This window comes from Bos javanicus, chromosome 5 (assembly GCF_032452875.1).
Source record: "Bos javanicus breed banteng chromosome 5, ARS-OSU_banteng_1.0, whole genome shotgun sequence".
Taxonomy (NCBI): domain Eukaryota; kingdom Metazoa; phylum Chordata; class Mammalia; order Artiodactyla; family Bovidae; genus Bos; species Bos javanicus.
Window position 1 is genome coordinate 63,349,201 of NC_083872.1, and position 18,324 is coordinate 63,367,524.

Genomic DNA, 18,324 nt, shown 5'->3' on the forward strand with positions numbered 1-18,324 from the left:
GTTCTATTTTCTTCCAGATTTCAGAGCTCATGTTGAGAAGTCTGAAGCCATTCTGATTCCTAATCTTTCTCTTTGGAAGGTTGTAGGGTCTTTCATTTGTCCTTAGAATTGTGAAATTTCATGATGGTGTGTCTTGGTGTGTTTATTTCGTCCATTGTTTTGGACTTTCACTACCTTTCTCAGTTTGGAAACTTGTTTTTCAATTCAGAGAGGTTTATTTGAATTATTTCTTTGACACCCCCTGCCTTCCATATACTTCTTTTTTCTGTTATTATCCCTTATTCAGATGCTGGATCTCTTGGACTGATCATCTGATTTTCTTTTTCTACATTTCATCTTTTTGTATACTGTGCTCTATTTCTTGGGAAGTTTCCTCAGCTTTATCTTCCATCCCTTTCTTTGAGTTTTTCATTTGGTATATTTTTAATGCTGGAGAGCGTTTCTATTTTTATTTATTCTTTTTGAGAGTATGTATATATTCTTGTTTTGTAGATGAAATATCTTCTTCTCTGAGGATAGATGGATATGTAAATAATAGATGGTGGTTTAATCGCTATGTCTGACTCTTGTGACTCCATGGACTGTAGCCTGCCAGGCTCCTCTGTCCATGGAATTCTCTAAGCAAGAATACTGAAGTGGATTGCTGTTTCCTCCTCCAGGGTTTCTTCCCAACCCAGGGATCGAACCTGGGTCTTCTGCATTGCAGGCAAGTCTCTTGCATTGCAGGCTGATTCTTTACTGACTGAACCACCAGGGAAGCCCAAATAATATATAAATGATATAATATGTGTTATATATAATTTTTCTGTCAAGATTTAATTTTCCTTCATAGTTGTTCTTCCCTCCAAGTTGTTGTTTTTTTCTTTCTTTACAAATATATTTATTTGTTCGGCTGTGCTGGTTCTTTGCTGTGGCACGTGGGATCTTTGATCTTAGTTGTGGCATGTAGGATCCAGTTCCCTGACTAGGGATTGAACCTAAGCCCCCTACATTGGGAGTGTGGAGTCTTAGCCACTGGCCCACCAGGAAAGTCCCAGCTTTTATTTTCTTTTTGGTTGTTTTGGCCTCTTATTTAAAGGCTTTCCTCAGCTGTGTGGTGGTCATCCACTGCCCAGAGATGGATGCTGAAATGCTGATTGGGATGCTCTTTGTTGACTGAGACCTTCTCTGAAAGGTGATCTGGATGGCAAACTTTGTTGTCTGTGTCTTTAGGTCTGTCTTGGTCTTGTCGGATTCCTAGAGAGGAGTCTCCCGTCTTCTGCCTGGAGGGTGTAGACCCCACATGCAGGCTCTAGAGCTCAGAGGGGAAGGAGGAGGGGGGCTGCAGGTGGCGCAGTGTCTCAGCGCTCAGTGTACAGACCTTCGCCGCTGCCCCTGTTCTCACAACTGCAGTCCCACCCTCAGCCGTCCTTGAATCCAGAGAGTCTTCTTTCTAGCTTGTTTTAGGAGCATTATTCTGCACTACTTTATTCCCTTTTTTCCCCTCATAACGACTTTGGTATTCAATAGTGACTTGTTTTCCTTTTATATGAAGTCAGTTTTCTTGAACTCTTTCAAGGGATGGGAAAGGACAGCATTTCTAGCTTCATAGCGCTGCAGTTTCTTCTGTTGTTTTCCTGAAGCATTAAAAATTCAGCCTTGTTCTGATCAGATCCTTTTGTTCTCTCCCCCTCCCTCATTTTCATTGAGACCTTTCCTTTCCTTTTCTGCCTTCATCCTTGTTTTGCTCACTTTGAATTCTGTTCCCAACAGCCCCTCCTTATTATAGGATTGCTCCAGTTTTTTATATTTATTTGGCTGTACCAGGTCCTAGTTGTGGCATGTGGGATCTACTAGTTCCTAGACCAGGGATGGAACCCGCCCCCTGCATCGGGAGTGCAGAGTCCCAGCCACTGGACTACCAGTGGCCCTGTCCCCTTTACTTTTGAGAGTTCATAGGGTCCAGATTGCTTTAGCCCTTTCAGACTGTACCATAGTCACCTTGCATTAAATTTCTCCTGCTGTTCCCCATGGGTCCTTTGCACTTTCCAGTGAATGGCACTTGGCTGTCTTGGGATTCTCTGGTTTTAGGTTTGTGGACTCTCCATGCTTTCCTCTGCTTCTGCCTATATAGATGCTGGTACCACACGAGTCTTACAGCTCTCGTATCTTGTGGTGTGTGATGCTACTTTGTCACTTAACACGGTCTTCTTGTTGATGTTGCCTGTGCAGTTTTGGATTTGCTGTCTTAGTTGCTCTGTCTGCTCTTAATGGAGGCTTCAGGGAGCTACCCATACCACTGCCATCTTCCCGCGGCTACTGATACTTCTGTTTTCAGACCTACCCTCATTCTAACCTCTTGATGTACTTTTAGTGACCTCGGTTCCTGAGCATTTGGGGAATTCTGTAGTGTCAGTTTTTTTGTTTTTGTCTTTCTGATGCTTTTAGGATTCTGTTTTCCTGGTTCTACAAAGCCAGTTACCATTCTCCTGCTTTACAGTCTCTGTTTTGTTATTGTCTTTCTCATTCTCTTGACTTTGTCATTTTAGTGGGGTTTTAGAAGTAAAGGAGATAAGTGCATATGTTCAACAGAAGTTAGTATGTATTCTTTTATATATTTATGTATTTCGCGCATGTATTTATACTATTAGAAACTATTTTGGAAAAAAAGTCTTTTATGTCTTTGTGAGTCCTGTATGGTTGGAATGAAGTTTGCCTTTAGTACAGAGACTTACTCATTATGGAATCCCATGATAGCAGTGTATTAGCTGTGAAACAGTGTAATATTCACTTTTCTTCCTTTCCAGATGGCTTTGAAATGGGTAAAACTAAGCTATATCTGATGAAATTCAGCTGAGACATTATATACTGTATAGCCTTTTTGTCAAAAGCTAAAGCCATAGGTTTTATGACCTGCTTGAAGATCAGATGTTCTCAGCCAGAGGGAGAAATAATATCTACGAATATTTTTAGAATCTGAGTTAAGTTATTTTTAGAAATGAGTTGTGTTTCATCCTCTCTTTCTGCTCTACTCAGAATACTTTTTACATTTAAAATGTTTTAATGTGTATACATTCACGTAACAAAATTCTTGGTAGATATTTCTAAGAATTGATCGGTTGGGTTTTTGTTTTAGTTTTTTAGTGTTTTAGTCAATAATCAACTGGAGGTTTGGTTCCCCCACCCCCCAGCTTTATTGAGGTTGAATTGACAAAACTGTAGTATGTTTAAGACATATAATATGATGATTTGATATATGTATACATTGTGAAATAATTACCACCACCAAGCTAACAAATCTGCAAATAACTCACACAGTTACCATTTTGGAGGTTTATTTTAATCATCTTTGTATCCCTAGTGCCTATGTGGTAGTAGGGATTTGGAAATTTTTGTCAAGCTGAACTAAAGTTATTGCCAAAATTTGAAGAATCAGCTCTCCTGATGATAGCACCTAGAGCTGTAAATATTGAGGTCTATTTTGGTAGTTTTTGATCTATGTAAATAGATCTATGTAAATCTTTGGTATGTAAATAAAGCCCAAATAGTAGCTGTGTTCACCTGAGATTGAGAATATATTGATTCTTACAGGTATAAAAGATTCTTTAGCATTTTAAAACATTTAAACTTATATAGCTGAAAAAATTCTGGTGTACATACATTGTAAAAATTACAGCTAATGGTAGAGACATAGCCAGACTCAACCTTTATACATTTGACTAATGTTGGTAGAAGTTTAGCTGTTATATAAGATGATTCGATTAGCACAGGACATTTAAGTCCAACAAAAAAGTATCTTTGTCATCATTGCCTTATCAGAAAGCAACTACCAAAAAAAAAAATCTGCTAAGGCTAGTCTCTTCACCCTCAGCGATTGTCAAATTCTTTGTTATGTCTGCTCAGGAGGGCTCTCTGACTTCTTGATGTGGAGGGTAGCAGTAAGAACCTCAGTCAGGAATGAACACTGAGTCAGACACAGCTAGGAATGGCAGTACCAGTCAACCAGGAGGAGCTGTTAATAGAATCCACTTATCTTCTAGGCCGCTAAAGCCCAGAAAGTTGAAGGAGGGAGCCAGAAACTTCCTATTACAATGGCCCAGGGTATTTTATGTTTAGTCACACAGGGTGCCTTTTTTTCTGATATGATTTGGGGAGCCAGAAAGCTTCTGTTTCTTCCCCCTCACCTTAGCATATCTTATTGAGCTCTTTAAATACCGAAATTCCCAATTCATTCTCCTCAGAATTACTCTCACTTCCAGATCCTCTCTTAAGTTCCCTTGCTCTCATACAAGATAACCTTGTTTCCACGAATGGGCACTCAGAGACAGAAAGGATGGAGATGTCTGAGAGCCAGGGCATGGTGGAGGTGGGAGGGTGGCTGCTAAAATTGGAGGATAGAGTAAAGAAAGAGGGTAAGAGAGATGTAATTTCTTTTACGATTTGGTCTAAGCCTGATAGAAAAAGCCTCAAAGGGATTTCTACTGTTTAACCTTCACTAGTCAGAAACTAGACCCAGAATATTATTAATGTGCATACCTGAGATGGTGGCTGCTTTTTCTTTGTCTTTTTATCTCTTATGTTGAAATAAAAAAAAGAAGAAAATTCTGTGGGAGACTGACTAATTGCCCAGAAGTCTAGCTTCAGGCTCTCTGGGCTGTTTCTTAGAATATCTTCTCAACCTTTCCCCACTACCGTTCCTTCTGCATATCCTGTACTCCAGCCAGATTAAACTGTGAACAGGTCCCTGTAACCTTTCCACCTTTTCCTACTCCTGTGCTTTAACTCAAGCATTCATAGTGTGTGTTTGAAATGCCCTCCTCTGTTTGTGGATCATGATTCCAGTTCATTTCTCAAGCCTACTTCGAATGCCCTGTCTCCAACATTGCAGTCTCTTCTCTTTCCCTTGTGTCATGAGGAGTTCTTCCTGGAATGCCGTGTGAAAAATGATCTACTGTATCACTTGTCATTTTGAAGATTGTACTGGGGGCTAGCTAAGATATCTAAAGGTCAGAAGTCCCACAGCCTGGTTTGAAGCTGCTCTGGTCAGTGGACCTTCACAGGCAGTAGGACCAGTAGGATTCAGTAGTTTCAGTTGAGCTGAAATCAGGGCTTGGCCTAGCTTGTGAGCTTCAGATATCTGTGAATATATAATTGGGATAATTTTCTTTGGAAAATTTAATCAGATGGTGAGCTCACTGGCATATTGTGACTTTTCTCTATCTTCTGATATAATTAACTGCTCTCCAAGCAACCGAAGGAAACAAATTTTATTTAGGAGGAAAAATATTTTATTTTGCCCTTAGTCAAGTTAATTAGCTCCAGCTTTTCTCTTCTCTCTCTGTAAAATGGGGATACCATATTCTTATTTGGTTCTTGTCTATATTTTACTGAAGTGCCATGCAGATGAAAGACTTCAGACAAGGGAATGCTTCTCCCCTACCCTTCTAATGGGGTGTTTTCGGAAAAGGGTTATAACAGACTTATTTCTTTGATATTCAGATATGGAACTGGCAATCAGAGGACCCTTTCTTTCTCCAAGCCCACCAGGAAACAGTGAAAGACTTCAGACTCTTGAAAAATTCAAGACTTCTTTCCTGGTCATTTGATGGAACAGTAAAGGTAATTTCTAACAGACGTTTCTTTGTTATGAAATACTTTACTGTTGTATTGATTATATAGTGACAGCCAAAAGCAGATGGCTGATATGTAAATACTTAAATTTTTAAATTTCTAAAGTAGAAATGCCTGTTTTTTGTTTATTGCCGTCATCTACATCTGCTGTGTGTCTATGAACATTTGTACTAAAAGGCACTTAAAGAGGTCAGAACAATCAGTGTGCTAAAGCTCTTGTTTTCTGGCTAATTATGCTCAGTAATACAATGTGTTCTGAAAAGTGTCAACTTCTGAGTTTTTCTTTGAAGGTATGGAATATTATTACCAGAAGAATAGAAAAAGATTTCGTGTGTCACCAGGATACAGTTCTTTCTTGTGATATTTCCTCTGATGCTACTAAGTTTTCTTCTACCTCTGCTGACAAGACTGCAAAGGTAGGTCAATTGGGTGAAAGGTGCATGCCTAAAACTTGAGTGTTGGTTATGTATTGTGAGTCTAACTAATGTGTAAAAACTTTGCTGGTGGCTCAGATGGTAAAGACTCCATCTGCAATGTAGGCAACCTGGGTTTGATCCCTGGGTTGGGAAGATCCTCTGGAGAAGGGAATAGTTAACCCACCGCAGAATTCTTACCTGGAGAATTTCATAGACACAGGAGCCTGGTGGGCTATAGTCCATGGGTTTGCAAAGAATCGGACATGACTGAGTGATGAACATTAACTAATGAGTAAAAGAGAAAAATAATATTCTGTCTACATGGCTGCCTCTTGTGAATTTTTGGAGGATGACCATTGGCATTTAGTTTGTATCAAATATGTTAAGTGAATGACATTGAGGACTTTTGATTTCTCCTTTACTGATATATTTTTGTCAGTAATCAAAGGCAGCATCTACTGGATATTATAGGGATAAAAAGTATTGAAAGAGATTTACATTTAATTGTACACCCACAGTTAAATTTTTTGTAATCGATGTAAATTGATGCTTCTGAAAATCATATTCCAGTGAAATGATGCTGCTGCTCGGGGACACTGAAGACTGCATCCTATTCTTTTTTCTTCATCTTTGTTAATGGCATTGTTATCTGTCCATCTTTCCAAACTATAAACCTTGGAATTTCCTGGGACTTTCCTGTCTTCTGTGTTCTATTGATTACTACTCAGTGTCTCTTGGATCCTTATTCTCTTCCTTTTCCCCACCCCTAAGACCAGGCTGTCTTCTTTTATTGGTGGACCTGCCACTGGTCTGCACCTCTTCCAATTTATCTTCCCTGCTGCTGCCCAAGTGCCCTGTTGAAGCTCCTCTGAGACTTGGTGGTTTACAAGCCTATATCCTTACCTCATCTTTGTCTCTTTCTGCTAAATTGCTTCCTCTGTGCCAGACTACTTCTACTTCCACCTTTTTGTGCACACTCTTATCTTTGGCTCAACTCAACCTTTTATTCTTTTTTATATCAATGCATCGTGACTCATTCTTTTAGATCAGCATTTGAGGTCAGTTCTTCAGTGAACTCTTTCCTGGCCCTCAGGGACGATTAGCTGTTCTACCTTAAGTGTTCCTATTACATGTTCTCATATTAATCATTTACTTCATACCACTGTTTGCTCAGCCATTTATGATTAAAGTAGAAACTTTTCAAGGACAGGGACTGAGTCTGGTTATCTTTGTACTACCAGTTCTTTGCTCTGGAACATTTTTTCAGTATGTGCTTGTTAAATGGTGATGACAGAACCACCAGGGAGAATATTGGAAGGAAAAGAACAACATCTTTCTGCCAAGATAGTAGGTTGGTATAGGGATTATAGTAGGGTCATGATGGAGAGTTCTGACAAATGTGGTCCACTGGAGAAGGGAATGGCAAACCACTTCAGTGTTCTTGCTTTGAGAACCCCGTGAACAGTATGAAAAGGCAAAAAGATAGAGGACACTGAAAGATGAACTCCCCAGGTTGGTAGGTGGCCAATATGCTACTGGAGTTCAGTGGAGAAATAACTCCAGAAAGAATGAAGAGACAAAGCCAAAGCAAAAACAACACCCAGTTGTGGATGTGACTGGTGATAGAAGCAAAGTCTGATGCTGTAAAGAGCAATATTGCATAGGAACCTGGTATATAAGGTCCATGAATCAAGGGAAATTGGAAGTGCTCAAACAGGAGATGGCAAGAGTGAACATTGACATTTTAGGAATCAGCGAACTAAAGTGGACTAGAATGGGTGAATTCAAATCAGATGACCATTTGTTTATTTTTGCTTTTATTTCCAGTATTCTAGGAAGTGGGTCATAGAGGATCCTGCTGTGATGTATGTCGGAGAGTGTTTTGCCTATGTTCTCCTCTAGGAGTTTTATACTTTCTGGTCTTACGTTTAGATCTTTAATCCATTTTGAGTTTATTTTTGTGTATGGTGTTATAAAGTGTTCTAGTTTAATTCTTTTACAAGTGGTTGACCAGGTTTCCCAGCACCACTTGTTAAAGAGATTGTCTTTAATCCATTGTATATTCTTGCCTCCTTTGTCAAAGATAAGGTGTCCATATGTGCGTGGATTTATGGGACCTAATTAAACTTTAAAGCTTCTGCACAACAAAGGAAACTATAAGCAAAGTGAAAAGACAGCCTTCAGAATGGGAGAAAATAATAGCAAATGAAGCAACAGACAAACAACTAATCTCAAAAATATACAAGCAACTCCTACAGCTCAATTCCAGAAAAATAAATGACCCAATCAAAAAATGGGCCAAAGAACTAAACAGACATTTCTCCAAAGAAGACATACAGATGGCTAACAAACACATGAAAAGATGCTCAACATCACTCATTATCAGAGAAATGCAAATCAAAACCACTATGAGGTACCATTTCACGCCAGTTAGAATGGCTGCAATCCAAAAGTCTACAAACAATAAATGCTGGAGAGGATGTGGAGAAAAGGGAACCCCCTTCCACTGTTGGTGGGAATGCAAACTAGTACAGCCACTATGGAGAACAGTGTGGAGATTCCTTAAAAAACTGAAAATAGAACTGCCTTATGATCCAGCAGTCCCACTGCTGGGCATACACACTGAGGAAACCAGAATTGAAAGAGACACGTGTACCTCAATGTTCATCGCAGCACTGTTTATAATAGCCAGGACATGGAAGCAACCTAGATGTCCATCATCAGATGAATGGACAAGAAAGCTGTGGTACATATACACAATGGAGTATTACTCAGCCATTAAAAAGAATACATTTGAATCAGTTCTAATGAGGTGGATGAAACTGGAGCCTATTATACAGAGTGAAGTAAGCCAGAAAGAAAGACACCAATACAGTATACTAACGCATATATATGGAATTTAGAAAGATGGTAACAATAACCCTGTGTACGAGACAGCAAAAGAGACACTGATGTATAGAACAGTCTTATGGACTCTGTGGGAGAGGGAGAGGGTGGGATGATTTGGGAGAATGGCATTGAAATATGTATAATATCATATATGAAACGAGTCACCAGTCCAGGTTTGATGCACGATACTGGATGCTTGGGGCTGGTGCACTGGGACAACCCAGAGGGATGGTATGGGGAGGGAGGAGGGTTCAGGATGGGGAACACATGTATACCTGTGGCAGATTCATTTTGATATACGGCAAAACCAATACAATATTGTAAAGTTAAATTAAAAAAGAAAAAGAAAAAAAAATCTAAGTGACAAGCTTTAAAAAAAAATAGTCTATAAACCATTCAAAGAGCAGCAATAAAAGTTACGTGGACTTTGCAAAAAAAACAAAAACAAAAACAGATGACCATTATATCTACTGCTGTGGGCAAGAATCCCTTAGAAGAGATGCAGTAGCTATCATAGTCAACAACAGTCCAAAATGCAGTCCTTGGATGCAATCTTGAAAATGGCAGAATGATCTCTGTTCCTTTCCAAGGCAAACCATTCAATATCACAGTAATCCAAGTCTATGCCCCTACCAGTAATGCTAAAGAAACTGAAGTTGTACAGTTCTATGAAGACCTGTCAAGACCTTCTAAAACTAACACCCAAAAAAGATGTCCTTTTCATTATAGGGGACTGGAATGCAAAAGTAGACAGTCAAGAAATACCTGGAGTAACAGAATGAAGCAGGGCAAAGGCTAATAGAGTTCTGCCAAGAGAATGCACTCTCATAGCAAACACCGTCTTCCAATAACACTAGAGAAGACTCTATACATGGACCTCACCAGATGGTCAATACTGAAATCAGATTGATTATATTCTTTGTAGCCAAAGATGGAGAAGCTCTATACAGTCTGCAAAAACAAGACTGGGAGCTGACTGTGGCTCACATCGTGAACTCCTTATTGCCAAATTCAGACTTAAATTGAAGAAAGTAGGGAAAACCACTAGACCATTCAGGTATGACCTTCATCAAATCCTTATGATTATACAGTGAGAACTAGATTCAAGGGATTAGTTCTGATAGAGGGCTCAATGAACTGTGAATGGAGTTTAGTGACATTGTACAGGAGGCAGTGATCAAGACCATCCCCAAGAAAAAGAAATGCAAAAAGGCAAAACGGTTGTCTGAGGAGGCCTTACAAACAGCTATGAAAAGAAGAGATTCAAAAGGCAAAGGAGAAAAGGAAAGATATACCCATTTGAATGCAGAGTTCCAAAGAATAGCAAGGAGAGATAAGAAAACCTTCCTCAGTGATCAATCAGTACAAAGAAATAGAGGAAAACAATAGAATGGGAAAGATTAGAGATCTCTTCAAGAAAATTAGAGATACCAAGGGAATATTCATGCAAAGATGGGCACAATAAAGGACAGAAACAGTATGTACCTAACAGAAGCAAAAGTTAGTAAGAAGAGGTGGCAAGAATACACAGAAGAACTATACAAAGAAAGATCTTCATGACCCAGATAATCACGATGGTGTGATCACTCACCTAGAGCCAGACATCCAGGAATGTGAAGTCAGTGGGCCTTAGGAAGGATCACTATGAACAAAGGTAGTGGAGGTGATGGAATTCCAGTTGAGCAATTTCAAATCCTAAAAGATGATGCTGTGAAAGTGCTGCACTCAGTATGTCAGCAAATTTGGAAAACTCAGCAGTGGCCACAGGACTGGAAAAGGTCAGTTTTCATTCCAATCCCAAAGAAAGACAATGCCAAAGAATGTTCAAACTACTGCACAATTGCACTCATCTCGCTTGCTAGTAGAGTAATGCTCAAAATTCTCCATGTGCGGCTTCAACAGTACGTGAACCGTGAACTTCCAGATGTTCAAGCTGGATTTAGGAAAGGCAAAGGAACCAGAGATCAAATTGACAACATCCGTTGGATCATCGAAATAGCAAGAAAGTTAGTTTCAGAAAAACTTCTACCTTATTGACTATGCCAAAGCCTTTGACTGTGTCAGTCATGACAAACTGTGGAAAATTCTTCAAGAGATGGGAATACCAGACCACCTTACCTGCCTCTTGAGAAATCTGTATGCAGGTTAGGAAGCAATAGTTAGAATTGGACATGAAACAACAGACTGGTTCCAAATCAGGAAAGGAGTACGTCACGGCTGTATATTGTCACCCTGCTTATTTAACCTATATGCAGAGTACATGATGAGAAAGGCTGGGCTGGATGAAGCACAAGCTGGAATCAAGATTGCCAAGAGAAATATTAATAACTTCAGATATGCAGATGACACCACCCTTATGGCAGAAAGTGAAGAAGAACTAAGGATAGGCTAGGAATTTCAGTCCCTATTATCTCATTTAATTTTCACTCTACAGGTGTTACTATTCCGATCATACAGATACAGAAACAAGCCAGAGAAGCTCATGTGGTTGTCCTAGGCCAAGGAACTAATAAATTGTGTTGCCAGCACTCCACTCAAGTCTTCTTCACTCTGTAGACCATTTTGCTGTTCTTCCTTTTGAGTCTAAAGAAGTTAAGGAAGCTGTGACTTTGATCTTTATGCTGAAGTTTACTTGAATAATTAAAGGGAAACTAAAATATTAACAAGGTTGCTAATTGGCATTTGGGCCTCTCATAAAAGGTTATAAACTGCTGAATATTAGTACTTCATATGATTGAACTTATGTCTAACTGGCCAGTAAAGAATCTGTCTGCAAGGCGAGAGACCTGGGTTCAATCCCTGGGTCTGGAAGATTGCCTGGAGAAGAGAATGGTGACCCACCCCTGTATTCTTGCCTGGAGAATTGCATAGACAGAGGAGCCTGGCTCGCTACAGTCCATGGAGTTGCAGAGTCAGACTGAGCAACTAATACACACAGCACTCGAGGCAGGGTTTGTAGTTGCTTATTTCTAGATTCCTAAACAATCTGAATTGCCTTCCAGATTTGGAGTTTTGAACTCCTTTCTCCTCTTCATGAATTGAGAGGCCACAAAGGCTGTGTGCGCTGCTCTTCCTTCTCTGTGAACAATACCTTGTTGGCGACTGGAGACGACAATGGAGAAATCAGGGTAAGGTGTTTGCTGACATGAAAGCACTGTTTTTCTTATAGCTGCGGCTGGTTCTCTGTACCACATCGGGGCCCTTTGTTAATGTAACAGGGAAGCACAGGCTATGGGGTTCTGGTTGGATGAGGCATGCTTTGTTCTGTTTCCTGTGCACGTTGTGTTCACAGCTGCACTCCACTGCAGAAAAGAATTCGTTTTAGAGTTAGAAGCATTTCCTATGTATGTGAGAAGGCAGATGCCCTAGTTATTTGCAGTTGGCTCTCTGCTGTTAGCTTGAGAATGATTCATCCTAATTCTTGGATCTGAACCAAAGATTGTTTTTAGTGGCAGAATTTGAGGAGAATAATTTTTGTAAATTGTTATCTAGATTATAAATGAATTGCAATTCTGCTGTTTTCTGCACTGAAAGGTCTCTTTAGCACTGTATCCATTAAATAGTCAACATTTAGAGTAGGGCCTGTTGCTGTCCTCATGGGGCTCTTTGCTGCTGGTTGTATTGGAAGCACTGGGTGGTTGAAAATGATTGGACATTGGGGTGCTTTGGTAACCAGTATAATTAAGGAGAGTCTTTTTTTTTTTTTCATGAAAGAGAAATTAAAATTCAAGGAATTAGGTATATAATGTAGAAGAGTGAGACAGTATGCAGTTTGCTGGAACAGAGGCATTATCAGATAGGCCTTCTAGGAAAATAAGATTCTCTTGCTTAAGAACTAAGTAATCACATGTATACCTGTGGTGGATTCATTTTGATATTTGGCAAAACTAATACAATTATGTAAAGTTTAAAAATAAAATAAAATTAATTAAAAAAAAAAAAAGAACTAAGTAATCAACTAAGTAATCTCTATGCCATTCTCAAAAATATCACACCTGCTGAAGGAGCAGGGCTGCTTTGGGAACATTGGTTTTGCTCTGAGTCCTCATCTCTGGATGAAAGGACCTCTTTATTGGTTATAAGGCAGTGTTTCATTTTTCCAGAAAGCCCTAAAGGTAAAAATTGTCTCTCTTTAAGTGCTATTCAAAAAATTTTCTTTAGTACATTAAAAAAAATTTGTCCACTTGATTTTTCAAAAATACAGGAAAGCAGTAAATTATATATATATATATATCTTATATCTAGCTGTCTTACTGAATTCTTTCTAGTCAGTTTTCCAATTGGTTCTCTTGGATTTCCCAGGGAGATATTTACAAATGATGATTTTTATTATTTTCTTTTGCTATTTATGCCTCTGTTTTTCTTATTCTGATGTGTAGTTTCTTTGAAAAATTAGAGTACTGCTGATATATTATCACTGGAATTAAATGGAAATATTAGTATCTTTTAGTAATTAGGTTGTTTATAGGAGTTCAGTAAAATAATCTTGGTGAATTTTATATGTTTGCTTCCTTACTTTATACATATATTAAAAATTATACATATGTGTATTAAAAAAAACTTACTGGACTTACTGTTTTAAAATATGTGTACTTTAGGTGTTTGTATTCTATCTGTCGTTATTCTAGATCCTAAACTAGAATTCTTTGTTCTTTTGAGGTAGTTTAATTTGTTAGGCCTTTTTTGTTTATTCCCTGCTTCTCCTATCATACTCTTTTTATTCAGTGAAAGAGTCGCAGTTTTCTAATTAATCACTCTTAAGTCCTTTTGTTATTTTTTTTTTTTTTGGAGTATAGTTAATGATAAATATCATAAGTAATGCATTTTAATTGTATATATATTATTTAATTTGAAAAAGAATGTAGTCTAAAAAAATTACTAAGGTATCACTGAATTGTAATTGTATTTTTAAGAAAAATTTCCATATATTTTCCAGATGAGATAGATATAAAACTTCTCAGTAAGCCTGCTAATGAACTGTGTATCACTTTTGTAGATATGGAATGTCTCAAACGGTGAGCTTCTTCATTTGTGTGCTCCGATTTCAGTAGAAGAAGGAGCTGCTACTCATGGAGGCTGGGTGACCGACCTTTGCTTTTCTCCAGACACCACAATGCTTGTTTCTGCTGGAGGATATCTCAAGGTGAGGGATTCTTAAAGACTGAAGGAAAAGAGCAGCCTGTACCCTACTTGCCAAGCTATTTTCACATCTTGTGTCTCAGTTGGGCCTCATACAACCCATCAGAAAGGAGGGGCAGTTACTATTACCTGTTTTGGGTGTCAAGATGGATCTACAAGGCTGCTTTCCTCAGATCTTTCGGAAGCTCTGATGACAGTGTTAGGGATATTCTCAGACCAGAGCTCTCATACCACCCCATACAAGTCTTAGATGATCAGAATGACTAGAAAGTAGGGTGTTTAACTGGATTTGATTTCCTACTTTGCTAATTGTGAACTGTGTTGGTTGAAAGTCTTTAAAAAATTTTTTTATTTGTGAAATTTTTTTCTTAAGTATTAGTGGTAATAGTAACAATAATAAAAATAGTAATAATAGTATTATACTATCATTATAGTAGTAATAATAATAAAAATAGCAACAGCAACATATTGCTTTATAGTTTAGAAAATGCTTTACTTACATCATCTTTGTAGCCAGCTTTGTGAGACTTAAATTTTATCATCTTTGGTTTGTAGGTGAGGAAAGTGATGTTCATAGAGGTTGTGGATTTCCTAAAATTGCTTAGTACATTTGCTCATATGAACCTAGTATTAGTAAATACTGAGGCCACTGTCGAGTATGTTGTGGTGCCTCAGGGTTGTTTTTGATGCTTGCATCTTTTTATCCGTCCCCTCACTAAGAGTGTACTAAGTGCCACTGTGTGCTGACTCTCCTGTGTGGGACAGAGTTTAAAACTTGGTTCTTGCCTAGGTGGTTGACAGTCTTTGGGGGAAACAGACAGTAAATAAAGTCTCATAAGTGTAAGAGGGGTTCTAGGACATGTCTGCAGAAGGATACTGGAAGCACAAAGGAGACGACAGAGGGTTCCTGGGGAAGGGATGCTAGAGCTGAGCCTTTTGAGTAGCAGTTGGTGTGTAAAAGGAGTTTGAAGATGGTACTGTATATTGTACTGATCGCTTAATATGGAATGCTGTTGAATTAGATCTTGTGATACTGTGTTTTTCTTCCTGAAAACGTTCAAGGGTAGGAGATGATTTTAACTGTCTAGTACAGTATGTGTACTTACATACTGTAGTGTATGTGTACTGTAGTGTAGTGTTGTGTACTTCACAACTGTGCTTCATCGCCCAGTTGCATCTGACTCTTTGCGACCCCGTGGACTGTAGCCCGCCAGGCTCCTCTGTCCATGGGATTCTCCAGGCAAGAATACTGGAGTGAGTTGCCATTCCCTTCTCCAGGGGATCTTCCCAACCCAGGGATTAAACCCAGGTCTCCTGAGTTGCCAGTGGATTCTTTACCATCTGAGCCACCCGGGAAGCCCAAGAATACGGGAGTCTGTAGCCTGTCCCTTCTCAGGGGTGAAGGACCGGGAGAACCAGCTGAGCTACCAGGGAAGCCCCCTGGCACAATATTGTTGTTGTTCAGTCGCTCAGTCGTGTCCAACTCTTGGTGACCCCATGGACTGCAGCATGCCAGGCTTCCCTGTCCTTCACCATCTCCTGGAGCTTGTTCAAACTCATGTCCATTGAGTTGGTGATACCATCCAACCATCTCATCCTCTGCGTCCCCTTCTCCTCCTGCCTTCAATCTTCCCTAGCATCAGGGTCTTTTCTAATGAGTTGGCTCTTTGCATCAGGTGGCCAAAGTATTGGAGCTTCAGCATCAGTCCTTCCAATGAATATTCAGGACTGATTTCCTTTAGGATTGACTGGTTTGATATCCTTGCAGTCCAAGGGACTCTGAAGACTTTTCTCTAACACCACAGTTAAAAAGCATCAGTTCGTCAACGCTCAGCCTTCTTTATGGCCCAACTCTCAACATCCATACATGACTGGAAAAACTATAGCTTTCACTAGACGGACCTTTGTTGGCAAAGTAATGTCTCTGCTTTTTAATATGCTATCTAGGTTGGTCATAGCTTTTCTTCCAAGGAGCAAGCGTCTTTGAATTTCATGGCTGCAGTCACCATCTGCAGTGATTTTGGAGCTCAAAAAAATAAATTCTCTCACTGTTTCCATTGTTTGCCCATCTGCTTGCTATTTGCCATTAAATTATGGGACCAGATCTCATGATCATCATTTTTTGAATGTTGAGTTTTAAGCCAGCTTTTTCTCTCCTCTTTCACTTTAATCAAGAGGCTCTTTAGTTCCTCTTCTCTTTCTGCCATAAGGGAGGTGTCATCTGCATATCTTATATTTCTCCCAGCAGTCTTGATTCCAGCTTGTGCTTCATCCAGGTTGGCATTTTGCATGATGTATTCTGCTTATAAAGTTAAATAATCACTGTGAAAACATACAGCCTTGATGTACTCCTTGCCCAATTTGGAACCAGTCCATTGTTCCATGACAGGTTCTAACTGTTGCTTCTTGACCTGTATATAGATTTTTCAGGAGGCAGGTAAGGTGGTCTGGTATTCCCATCCTTTTAATAATTTTCCCCAGTTTGTTGTGATCCATTCAGTCAAAGGCTTTAGTGTAGTCAATGAAGCAGAAGTAGATGTTTTTCTGGAATTCTCTTGCTTCTTTTTATGATCCAACAAATGTTGGCCATTTGATATCTGGTTCCTCTGCCTTTTCTAAATTCATCTTGAACATCTGGAAGTTCTCGGTTCCTGTACTTTTGAAGCCTCGCTTGGAGAATTTTGAGCATTTGCTAGCATGTGAAATGAGTGCAGTTGTGGTGTAATTTGAACATTAGCACAGTATAGATGTTCAAAAATATCTGAATGACTGAATTGAAGTTTTTGGATATATGGCACCTATATAAATGCAATTTTATTTAATGAATACTCTAGCTTGTAAAAAAGAGAAGTCAGAGGGCAGTTTTTAGCTCTATGAGAGGATGTGTGTTGTGATTCATTTTACAAGTTTACATTGAAAGTACACTGTAGTTCACAAAATGTTGCATTAGCCTGTACCTAAATAAAGGCCCATGGGGTCACGGGCATGACTCAGCGACTAAACAGTAGCAGCAAAGAAAGGCACGCCTTTATTTAGTTATTGGGGGATTGAGATACTGTTACCCCTTGTCCTCCTTGAGTGTAGAGATAAACTGCTCCAAGGATAATTCTTAAGGGAGCAGCATTGCTGTTTTTGTGTTGGAAGCTGGGAGTCTTCAGCTGTATTAACTGGTGAAAAACTTAACTGCTCAGCTTTGACATTGAGCTTCTAGAGACCCTGTCTTTTGATGCTCTGGACCCCATAGAAGACTGTCACAGAATTGTGAGTCTGGCTTACAAGACAGAATAGAGATCAGTGACTAGATAGCCAGCGTTCCTAGAGAAGCACGAGATAAACAGCAGAATCAACGTCTGTAGAGTTATGTCTTGAGCGTGAAAGAACCTATAGCCTATGTATTAAGTCTGTATATTTCAGTGACAGGCTGTTCTTTCTTCTGGTTTAGTTACCAGCATGGTTAAACTGATTATGATATAGCCCAGCCTGCATCTACCCAGCATGTTAATGAGACTATGCAAAAGCACAAAGCAAATTAAAAAGTAAAAAGAAATAGCTGCTGTAGTATCCAAGAAAATAGGCCTTTTGAGTCTGTTTATAACCCAAGCTATATAAATTGAATGTCAGTAAGATAAAGTGTGTATCCAGTAGCTAAAAAGCTCTTAACTTTTAAAATTATTTCTAAGTTAAATATAATGTGATTTACTTGTGTTATACCACAGAGTACATCCTGTTAGAAAGGCAAGAAATCCACAGTAAGTTATACCTGTGAGGAGAAAGGCTGATTTGAAATATTAAATACATGGTGATAAGTACAGGTTTGCCATTACTTAGAGGCAACAGAATATTAAGTTCAGGAGAATGAGCCTTGGGGCAGACTGCCTGAATTCAGAGCCTAGCTCTGCCACTCATTAGCTTTGTGATCTTGCATAAGATGATTTCTCATCTATAAAATCGGTGTAATAATAATACCTACCTCATAGGGTTGGGAGGGTTAAAGGAGTTAATACATGTGAAGTACACAGGTGGCACATCGTGTACCTGAGTAAATGTTAGCTATTTTTTTCCGTTTTTAAAAAAGTGAAGTGTAGTTGATTTAGTGTTTCAGTTGTACAGCAAAATGGTTCAGTTATATATATATTTATAATATAGGTGTTGAATATAATTCTCTGTGCTGTAACAGTAGGTCCTTATTGCTTATCTATTTTATATATAGTAGTTTGTACCTGTTAGTCCCCAATTCCCAATGTATCCTTTCCTTTACCTGCTATTTCTA

The 18,324-nt window shown here is 39.0% G+C and overlaps 1 protein-coding gene across 5 annotated transcripts in view; it reads left to right on the forward strand.

The window, feature by feature from the left end:
• The window catches only part of APAF1 (apoptotic peptidase activating factor 1), an 89,350-nt gene that overhangs the window by 64,488 nt on the left and 6,538 nt on the right, over positions 1-18,324 (forward strand). For all 5 annotated transcript variants that reach the window (XM_061416992.1, XM_061416994.1, XM_061416993.1 and 2 more), the window contains 4 exons: positions 5,479-5,598; positions 5,901-6,026; positions 11,918-12,043; positions 13,912-14,058. In XM_061416992.1, the coding sequence (XP_061272976.1) occupies positions 5,479-5,598; positions 5,901-6,026; positions 11,918-12,043; positions 13,912-14,058 (519 nt within the window). The remainder of the gene's footprint in view (positions 1-5,478; positions 5,599-5,900; positions 6,027-11,917; positions 12,044-13,911; positions 14,059-18,324) is intronic.